Source organism: Nasonia vitripennis, chromosome 2 (assembly GCF_009193385.2).
Source record: "Nasonia vitripennis strain AsymCx chromosome 2, Nvit_psr_1.1, whole genome shotgun sequence".
NCBI classification, from domain to species: Eukaryota; Metazoa; Arthropoda; class Insecta; order Hymenoptera; family Pteromalidae; genus Nasonia; species Nasonia vitripennis.
Window position 1 is genome coordinate 20,898,910 of NC_045758.1, and position 11,340 is coordinate 20,910,249.

General features: G+C 40.0%; 1 protein-coding gene across 1 annotated transcript; it reads right to left on the reverse strand.

Annotated features, from left to right (window-relative positions):
* Positions 1-5,241: 5,241 nt before the first annotated feature.
* LOC116416343 (alpha-1,6-mannosyl-glycoprotein 2-beta-N-acetylglucosaminyltransferase-like) lies at positions 5,242-8,075 on the reverse strand. Its single transcript, XM_031924270.2, has 4 exons — positions 7,983-8,075; positions 7,763-7,923; positions 6,091-6,543; positions 5,242-5,732 (listed from the first exon to the last, which is right to left on the reverse strand). Exons 1-4 carry the CDS (start codon positions 8,073-8,075, stop codon positions 5,330-5,332), a joined length of 1,110 nt encoding a protein of 369 aa, XP_031780130.1. The 3' UTR covers positions 5,242-5,329.
* Positions 8,076-11,340: the final 3,265 nt, after the last annotated feature.

Here is an 11,340-nt window from a genome sequence, read left to right on the forward strand (position 1 = left end):
TTTTATTCTTTTCAATTTAATTCATCAACAAATATACTTGAGTATACATTCATACATAGAAAGAATAAATCAGCTTATTTTAATTCAAAATAGTTTCAAAGCAATTATATTTTTGTCCCCGAATCATATAAATTATTATTGAAGCCTATTCCTAAATATTAGATAATGCGTCTTCGACTCTTTTACTTATCGCTTACGAACTGTGCCAAATAGTTGTCAATACTTGTTAGGAATTTACTTGATATCTGAAATCCTTCTTTCGCTCCTTTACGTACGTTTTTCCTTTTACTTGTATTTGACCTACATCTACATATCCTAATCAGCTAAAATAGAAAAATACGCGATTATAGCTGGCAGCATAAACTTGTTTGGAAAAAAGGAGAAACCATTCTAATGCTTTCTATATATACATATGTGCCTGCGGCACCCTCGACTCCAACTCGTGCTTAAATCTCACCCTCGTTAGAAATAACCCCCCCCCCCTAGTTGCACAGTATACTTTTCTTAACACGTGCATGAAAAAGACACGTTTCCATGCCTCTAAAGTAAATGGCAAGCTGTTCATTTCGAGCATGCGGGAGGGAATGGCTATTCCCTCCCGCTACTGATAAACACTCAAGAATAATCAAATTTTTGAAATTTTTGATATTTTTTTAAAGAGAGTGGTTTACGACTCAAAATGCGCAACTTACATTCACTCTATATGCATGAAAACGGGTCTTTACAGGCACTTGTCAAAAAAAGTACAGTGTGTAACAAGGGGGGAGGGCAATTTCTACCTCGGGTGAGATTTGAGCACTCGACTATAACTCGAGCTCACATCTCACCCTCGTTAGAAATAGCCCTCCCCCCCCCCCTAGTTGCACAATATACTAATTTCCCCGCTTGAGGAGTAGCGGGGAAAAAATAATTTTCTCCCCTGTTTTAATACCCGTTTTTCAAATATCTCAAATTTTCCCAAATTTGTTAGACATAGCTTATATTTTTCCCCTTGTTACACAATGTACTATTTCTTAACATGTGCATGGAAAAGACGGCCGTTTCCATGCATCTAAAGTGAATGACAAGCTTCTCATTTCGAGCGTGCGGGAAATAATCATTCCCTCCCGCTACTCAAAAATCCTCTTCCTCCTCCTCCTCTTTTAAAAAAATGATGGCCTTTGTTGTGAAGCACTTAATACGTGATTCTGATTGGTTGCTGGTTGGTTTCCTAGGCAACGAGATCAGAACCGCGCTTTAAATTCATAACCCTCAAAACAGTCATAACTCATAACCCTGGTAGAAATGTTTGAGGTGTTTAAAATGAAATGTGGAAACCTTGATAACAGATAAAATATATGAATATAACGTAGTATTACAACATGTGTATTGAAAATTAACACCCTAACCCTATTTGAAGTAGTAATAAATTGTGTGAATATTATTTAGTTTTTTTTTGAAATGTCAGTGAGAAGTTCAATTAAAAGAATAAAGAGTTTGAAGATATACTGTGTCTCTGTGCCCAAAGTTGCCCCGGTGAGGTTTGAGAGGTAAATTTAAAGAAAAGTTCAGTATCCGAGTCAGTAAGTTTAAGTCTATCATTATACAATGCTCTTTGAATTGTAAAAAGGCTACTAGACAACTAAAATATAACACTGCCACTTCCTATGTTACCTAGAAATATGTAACTTAGATGATTCTGATTTAACTGTTTTCGTTTATATTTTCACATCCAGGCTCATGCGAATTTTATAATTGAGCAGGTCAAATTTTACTTATAGCCAGTTACGCAGAAACTACTATCTCTAGCACATTGTATTTCTGGTTTCTAGCATATTTTTACATGGAGAAAGTGATAAATGTTTTGGCTTTTTTGTCAAGGTTTTAGGTAATTAGAATTTTTACTTTTAACAGTTGTGAGAGATTTTGAGACCGATATGGAATGCAAAAATGGAGAAACAGGCATTGGTCTCAAAATCTCTCACAACTGTTAAAAGTCAAAATTCTAATTAATGTCTTGACAAAAAAGCTAAAACACTTATCACTTTCTTCATGTTAAAATACACTGAAAACCAGAAATACAATGTACTAGAGATGGTAGTTTCTGTGCAACTGTCTACAAGCAAAATTTTATATGCTAAATTAAAAAATTCATATGGACCTCGATGTGAAAATATGAATGACAACAGTTAAATCATAATTATGTAGGCTACATGTTTTCTAGGTAGCATAGTAAGTATCTGTGTAAAATTTCAGTTGTATAGCTTTTTTATAATGCAAATAAATGGCATTTTAATGATTGACAAACCCACTGACTCTTATACTGAACTTTTCTTCAAATTCACTATTCAAACCAATGATGACGACATTGAGCATTATTAATATATTTATTAAAAAATAGTTTTGAGGGATTTAGTAACATGTTACATGCTTATAAAATATTAGCAGATGTTAGTGTGCCGCCCAACACTTATGGTAGATTTTCTACCAGTGTTATTAGACAGAGATAGAATCAAGAGCGCGCGAAGCGCGCCTTCATTCCTAGTGCTTTAAAATGTTCAAAAACTTTCAAACATATTCAAAAATTTGTATATTTTGTAAAATTTTCTCTATATGTTCAAAAACGGGTCTTTATGCACTTGCCAAAAAGAGGGACAGTGTGCAACAAGGGGGGGGGGGGCAATTTCTACCTCGGGTGAGATTTACGGGTGGCGCTCTTGACTCCAACTCATGCTCAAATCTTATCCTCGTTACAAATAGCCCGTTTCCCTCCCCTAGTCGCACAATATACTATTTTTCTTTCTTTTTTAAATATATGAACAGGTACGGTTTTTCTATTCGATTGTTGATTTTACATCCCTGGTAGAAAATAAACCAACTAAAATGGCTTGCTTACTAATTATTGGGCAACTCCGTAAGCCAACGATTTGCATCGATACAAGCCAACCGTTATAGCCAATGCTTGGGGAAAATAAAATTACAGTAATTTGAAGTTATACAATTTTGATTTTATCAGCCTGTTGAAAATATATACCTGGATATCCAGGTGGATTTTCCATATGGATAATCTATATGGATTCATGTGGATTCCATATGGATATTCCATATGGATACCCGCATGAATATCTATCTAGTTTTTTCAAAAGTCAAGACAATTAAAATTTTTTTTTTGCGCCTGTTATGTATAGTTCATCTAACCATTAATGGAAGTACCATCCGGATGATAACACCTATACTGGGGTTGTGAACTCCAAAATTTTCACTTTTTAATTATTTTATAGAAATTAAAATTGTTTGTAATGCTAAAAAATTATCATCCGGATGGTACTTCCATTAATGTTTAGATGAACTATACATAACAGGCGCATAAAACATTTTTAATTGTCTTGACTTTTTAAAAAACTAGATGGATAATTATCCATGCGTATATCCATATGGAATATCCACATGGAATCCACATGAATCCATATAGATTATCTATATGGAAAATCCACCTGGATATCCAGGTATATATTTTCAACAGGGCATGTATATTTATTATTCAGATTCGTATCATAACTATCCTAATTAGTCTTACGAATGTCAAGCTCTCGATGTCTACGCAGTAGATTATGACTCTGAGTATACGTTCCGGTCACCCGGAACTAAAAAAATGTTGTCCAGGTGTTTATTATGAAAACAAATGTTATTTTAAGCGCTTCGTGGTTTTTGGCGTGAGATATATTAAGTTCTACTCGAGGATAATGGAAATGTTATCTGGGCTCTTGTAGACGATGTCCAGGTGTCAAACAGAAATAAGGCTAGGCGCTGAGCACTTTTCGTCGGACTTAAATGGCCAGTAGATCACCAAGGTTTTTTCTATGTATTTTTGCCTCCTGAACACCAATTTCGAGGGTGGAATGCCCAAAAGTGGTCAGGTAATTTGTTATTAACGTTCGTTGAAAAATGGCGATAAATGCAAAAAAAGTAGTTAAAAAATGAGGTTATTTAAAGCGTTTGTTTCGCAGATAAGAAATCATCCAATCACGCTATAAATTGGGATTTAAGAACCTTATTACAGTATGAAACAATATGCCAAAGGCCGGTTTGATTGGCCTGATAGTTTTTGCAAAATGAATTGTTAATCAATTCCCGCGAAAAAATTTACGTCATTTTTGCGTTCGTGCCAGGCTTATATTTTTTAATTTATACCTCTAAACTATAATACGCAATATTGTAAATAATTAATTTTTGAAGCGGATTTGGCTACCGATAAAAAAAGTTTCTTTTAAAAAAAATTTGGCCAAATAGGTGCTGAGATACTAAACGCCAAAGATCAAGAGTGTTTGCGGTATAACTACTATAGCGGTAGCGTTCGGCGCGTCAAATCTGCGGGGAGTGGGATAGAGTACAAAACTTGAAATCGACGCTTCAAATCGAGCGCGGCGCAAAGATTTTGGTGATTTTTTTTTTAAATCGATGTAGTAAAGTGAGAGAAATTGGGTCCACCATAATTATGACAATTTAAGCACCTACAGTATAACTACTTATAATTTGGCATTTTTTTATGTTGCTAATAATCAATGATTATAATTATGTCCATGCAAGGATTGTGTTGTTCATTGCAAATTTCTATTTTTTTAAACTAAAACTTAGTTCCATAGTTTTATTGTTATTGTTATTACTACTCGAAGAAGCGTAAGTGCAAATATATTTATATTGTTATGTCCTCATTTCTCTGACCTGAGGTTTATTGTCCTTTCGGGAAATTTCCTGGGTAAATTTTACGACAGCTCCCCCCCTTCCCCGCCTTCCATCTTCGACCGTCTAACTCCACCCCTGACGCACCATATATTCGAGAATTAACGCAGGTAGACGGTATTTATGTGTCGAGAGAAAGAGAGAGAGAGAGAGAGAGAGAGAGAGAGCGAGCTTATGCAGCTCTCCTCGGAAGTAAGCTGCGCAGAGGAGAGACGAGTGTAAGAAAGGGTGTTGGTACGAGGTGCATGCATAATGCGCCGCTGCTGCTCATGTGTGTGCGTGTGCGATTTTTCGAGGAACATTGTGCTGCGTGAGGGCGCACGGCGAGATCGCTATAGCCTGCGGTTGTGGGGGTGCGCCAGTCGGTGTGTTTGCGTTTCGGCCTGTGTATAATGGCAAGTTCGCAATCGTCCTCGTGGGCGTACACAGCGCGCTCAGGATCGATCCTACCCAATGTTCGAATGTAAAGCCTTGTTTCTCGACGCTGAATTTTACAGACGGGGAGTAATTAGGCTCCCCTCTCTCGCGTGGAAATTTTCGCGTGCGGAGGTGTAGGAAAGTTTCAGTTTTTTGCGAATGATTTTTGCGAATTTTAATTTTGCCACCAAGGTCACCAACGACGCTGTGTGCGTGAGAGGAGCGTGGAAAACTGCAGAAACGAAATCGAATAGTAACACACGGAATTGGCTGCAACTCGATATACCTTCTTGCTGAAGTCGGCGTAGTAATTGTAAGTCTTGAGGTAGGTGCCGAGCGAGAGCACGTTGCAGCGCTCGCAGCTGTGCTTGCAGGTGCGCTCCATGAGCCTGAGCACGTGGAGGAAATCCTCGGCGACGTAGTGGTCCTCCTCGAGGAAGAGGACCATGCCGGTGTGGTTGCGCGTCGCCGTCAGCCGATCGAACACCCGGTTCGCCTTCCACCACCAGTGATGCTTCGTCTGGGTGAACTTGGCCTCGCGGTAGTGGCCATAGAGGTCCGGGTGCTGGGCGTTCGTGCAGCCCAGGTTCAAGGCCCTGTGTTTCAGAGAAAAATTTGTCGTCGGAGATATCCGGTAACGATCGCGAAATACAGTTCGACATCGGATCAATCCGCGCGTTGTTCTCGCTACGGGAAATCGGTACGCTCTTGTATGCGCACATTGAAATTGTCGCGCGGCCGGCAAAGGCCTAGAAACCCGCGAGCATTTTTATTAGCAGCTCCGCGCACGTGCCGATAATTGCATTAGAGGCTGATACGCAGGCTCATAACTTCAAAGCGACTGCGTATATAAGCCCGTGATCCGCCTCGATTCGAATCACCGCACGTCCGACACGATTCACGCGCGCTCCGAGCAAACACGGCGAGAACCCGACAATAAAGCAGTATACTCACTGCTCCTTGCGTATGTTCCGCGGACAGTCGTTCGGGCTCTCGCCGGGAAAGGACTTGGGATGCGTCTGTATGCTGTGCGGGTAGAAAATCTGCATGACTCTGCAGAAGTCGACGTTCTGCACGAGATAGTTGATGTCGGGGTTCCAGACGTCGTGGCTGAAGACGAGGAGCGTCTGCTCGATGCCGCGAGCCTGCGCCAAGGAGATGATGAGGTGGCGCAGGTAGGTCAGCCGGTCGTGCACCTGGACGACGATCACGGGGGCGTCGGGAGCGAGGGGTCCGAAGGCTTCCTCGTTGAGGACGCGCTGCTCCGCGTTCACGGCCTCGATCTGACGCCGGATGTCCGCGATTTCCCGCTCGCTCAGCTCCTCGGCGCCGTTGCCGCTGCTGGACGCGTTGGTGCCGTTACCGGAACCTCGGCCGAGCGTTCCGTTGCGACGCTCCTTCAAGAACCTGTGGGGTGCAGATCATTGATCAATGATTAGTGAAGCTTTTTTATATAATTTGGCGTGGAATAAAACTCGTCATATCGCACTCGGGAATAATGAGCGCTATATTGACAGATGTTTATTAGCTCTCAATGGGCATTATTACAATTATTACAATGACAGTTGGCCCCGGTTGGAACAAATTGAAGCATAAAATAACTTCATTCGATGACATCGCTTTTTTCAACAGGGTGTACTTCCAAGTACTTAAAATACTTTAAAATTGATGAAATGGTTGCCTACATTGTATAGGTGCTACCATCCAGATAGCAGTATGGAAAATGATAGTAGAATAGAAATCAGCAAGAAGTATGGATCCATTAAGTTTTACCGATTTTGCGCTGTTATTGAACTGGGCGCATCGAAGTACCCATTTAGAAGCATACAATTCACTATTTATAATGCCGTGATATTCTGTATTTGCGTAATTTTGAAGTATCTTTCTTGTGTCATTTGCTTGCGTTAGTACTCTGATGTGTGATTGATGGATATATTTTCTTTCGTCTGGTTATAGTAGTCGTTGGCATGCAGCGCAATCATTTTTATGCATATAAAGTGGATGGTAAGTTGTGCATTTCAAGTTGTAAGACACACTCTTTCGAAAATTTTCAAAATTTTTCAAAAATTTGATTCATTTCCAGTGTTTTTCAGTAGCGTCATCGCTGCGGCAGGAGAGAATGGCTATTCCCTCCTGCACGCTCGAAATAAACAGCTTGCCATTTACTTTAGTTGCATGAAAACGGGCCTTTTTCATGCACGTTTTGAAAAACTTTCACTTAAAAGCGTGAGAAAGAATCTACAATATACTTATAATTTTTTCTTTATACTTAAGAGATGTTGCTAATTAAATTTCATCATCAATTCTAATAGTAATAAGGGGATAGGTTCTGAAAATAGGTATTTTAATAAGTTCTTAATACAAATTGATTGTATAGAACTACGTGCGACTAGGAGAATATTAAGCAGGGTTTCAAATCAATCTTTTTTAATTTTATTTATGCATGTTTATTGTTTGTATTAAAAATATTTACAAAGGTGAAAAGTTACTGAGAAATTTGAAAAAATTCAAAAATCAAGTTTGAAGAACATTTTTCAAACCACTGTAGCCGCGCAATTACATAAAACTTATAAAATTGGTTCATATCTAAAATTTACAACCAGGCAAATCCTGCACAGAAACGAACTTTGCCAGATTCTCTATGGCGGTGTAAGTCAGATGGGCCAAGAAAATATCGCATAGGTGATTTTCGACCGCGCAAATCCGGCGCAGCTTCTTCTCAGTCCTCTTGAACTTCGCCGAGATGTAGTCGTTGTAGACATCGTACTGGTGCTCGACGTAGCGCGACTTGAAGGAGGCCAGAACTTCTCGTTCCTCATAAGCATGCTCAGTCTCTCATCGCTCACCGCGAAGATAAAGAACAGCGTCACGTCGTTGTAGACCTTGAACTTCCTCATCCTCTGCAGCTCTCGCTTGCAGGCTACGTCGTGCTCCTGCATGTAGGGCGTCCTGTCGATCAGCTGCTCGTCGATCTACCTGCCTTCGGCCAGACGCCTGATCATCTGGGCTTACGGCTGACGTCGTCCTTCGCGAGCGGGTCCGCGCCGCGCAGGAGCAGAGTTTTGATCTCCTCTAGGCCTTCGTTGCACGCGAGGTGCAGAGCCGTCTGGCCCGACGGCGTCGGCTGCTGCAGCTCGGCGCCCTTGGCGAGGAGCAGCTCCAACACGTCCAGATTGCAGCGCCCGGTCACTGCCAGGTGCAGCGGACGGAGGCCGTCGCCGTTTCTCGCGTTCACGTCGGCTCCCCGCTCAATCATCAGCTTCGCCTGAAAAGAACAGAAAGTGAAAATTTAGCACGCACAATTGGCAATAAAAAGTTGACGATCGAATGGAAGAGTCGGGATCGACAAGGAACTTACCATTGCCGACTTGCCGGTCCGCAGCGTGCTGTGCAGCGGCGAGTTCTGGAAGATCCTGTCCATGGCGAAAGAAATTAAAAATCACCTAATGAAAGACATTTCTAAAAAATATTATTATCCATACGTTGTATACGTAGCTAATAAATTTAATTAACATTTTTCGCACTGTTCTTGTTGCTAACAACATTTATTGATATTATTTTGAAATATCTTTCATTAGGTCTGAGGGGGCATGTTTATGGTACATTTTAAGCCCGGGTAGAGTTAAGAAGACGGTCCGGATCTTTCACAAGGCTGTGGCACGTGACTAAAAACACTAATTTGACACTCTGTCTGCGAAATTCGATTTCTCCTAGCTGCATAGCATGCGCGAAAAGCCTGATTTTCACACTAGTATGCGAAATGCAGATTTCGTGCGCAGAGTGAGCAAAATTTTAAATTTCACGCACAGCATGTGCGAAACTTTAAATTTGGCGCACGCTCATCTGCTAAGAACGTGGATTTACACACTCGTGTCAAAAAATAGTACAGGTTACTCGTGCGCGTAGGTGATCATCACGCTCGCTTTTTTGTCACTCGAGCGTAGCAAGGTAATATACTAAGTTATATAGTAAAATCTCAAGAATTTTGGTCGGTAATTTTGTAGAGTATATATACGATATTTTTCGGTAGATATAGTGTATATTGTAAATATTTAAGCTCCAAAGGTGCAAACAGAAAATGTATCAGATTAAGATGAAAGAAAGGAAAAGAACTTTAATTAAAAAAAACTGCGTTTAAAATGCTTGGTTTGGTCAAAAGTTACCTACAATTAAAAAAGAAAACAAACAAAAAGTCATAAAAATTTCAGCAATTTTCGGAGACAAGAAATTTGTAACTTTTTTCGTGATTGCTCCATATTTTCAATTGTGTGTAACTACTGACCAAATCAAGTATAATCAACGCATGTTTTTTTTAATTAAAGCTTTTTTCTCGTACTTTTATTCTGCCTTTATACATTTATTGTTTGTGCCCTTATGCATTCATGCAGTTGAACTGGTTTTTTTCAATGAATTTTAGTGGGCCAAATAAATTAGAAAATAAGTGTTTCGGGCGCGTGTCCCAACAATTTTTTTTTCGCTGTTTTTAAAGTCAAGAAAGTTTATTTTTCCCGTAGAATTCCTCATATACAAACTGGTCGGAGGTTGGACTCTTTATAATAACCCATTATTTTGATCCCAAATTTTGATCAATTTTCATAAATTCTACGGGAAAAATAAACGTTCTTAAATTCAAAAAACGTCGAAAAAAATTGTTTCCCACACGCTCGTAACACTTATTTTATAATTCTATATGTTTAAAACAATGAAAAACCAAGTTTCAACACTGAAAAAGTGTTTTAAGACACTGTTTTTTGTGCCACTAAAATTCACCGAAAAATAGCCACTGTTCAACAGCATGAATGCATGAGGGCACAAACAGAAAATGTATATCGGCAGAACGAAAGTATGAGAAAAAAGATTTAAAACGAAAAATGCTTTGAAAATGCTTGTTTTGGTCAAAAGTTACACACACACACACACACACACACACACACACACCTTTTACACGGATTAGGGTAGAACTAAAATGCCCTCTGGGCTGAGCTTGCATGTCAACATTCCTAATTGCAGGTAACTTTTGACCAAACCAAGCATTTTCAAAGCATTTTTTTTATTAAAGCTCTTTTCCCGTTCTTTCATCTTACTGTAATTCATTTTCTGTTTGCACCTTTAGAGCTTAAGGGGCTGTCGGAGGATCAGCCGAACGATGTCAAAATCTCGATTAAACAATAAATACAACAGAACCGCGTACTCAAGAAAAAAATCGCTCTTTACCGCCCTTCCTTTTATCTTGAAGTAATAATAACTTGTGCAAAACATCGCACTGAGTACATATTTTCGACGTAGTATTGGAATTATGTTACAGCAATAGAACAGCCGAACAAGCGGCCATCTTGAATTTATATATAGTCACCGTGCCTTGGTAGGTCATATCGTAATTCTAATACTACGTCGAAAATATGCACTTAATACCATGTTTTGCACAAGTTACTATTACTTCAAGATAAAAGGAAGGGCGGTAAAGATAGATTTTTTTATCAAGTACGCAGTTCTGTTGTATTTGTTGTTCAATTAGGATTTTTCCACCTGACCGCAGCGGTACTTGGACGTTGCGATGGCACCGTTCGGCTGCTCCTCCGACAGCCCCTTAAGTACATACCCTTGAACAATGCCTAGTTTTCAGCGAATAAGAGAACAGCATTACTTTTTCAGTGTTGGAACGTGATTTTGCATTGTTTTAAACAGGTACTATTAGAAAATAAGTGTATTTTCCCGTAAAATTCCCCATATGTATACCTAGACACTAGAGCAGAAGGAAAGTTTTACTGTCTAGGCCAGAATTTCTATTTAGGGGAGAGTTTTCAGGCTAGTAATCCGCAGATATTTAAAGCCGGGTCAAAGTTTTAGTCCCCAATTTAATTTATAGGGCACCCGGAGTCGGCATTCCGAAAAATATAATAAAATTTCACAACCCTCTTTCGTATGCAGCCGGATGCATCTTCGGTTTCCCGTCAAGCCGCACTTTATACCTGCTTCGCCTTAGCCCCACCTCCATGGGGGTCATTGGTGTTTCGCCGGTAAAAGCGCATACCTGTCCTCTACCCTGAGAGGGGATGGTACGAATTTCTCATCCCCTCTACCTACGCATTTTCCGCTTTCCATGCCGGCACTCACTCGACACGAAAGATTTGTTCTCAGTTCGAAAATCGACACCCTCCGGAAAGGTTCACTGCTCCGAGAGAAATAGTCCGACCAAAGGCAGAT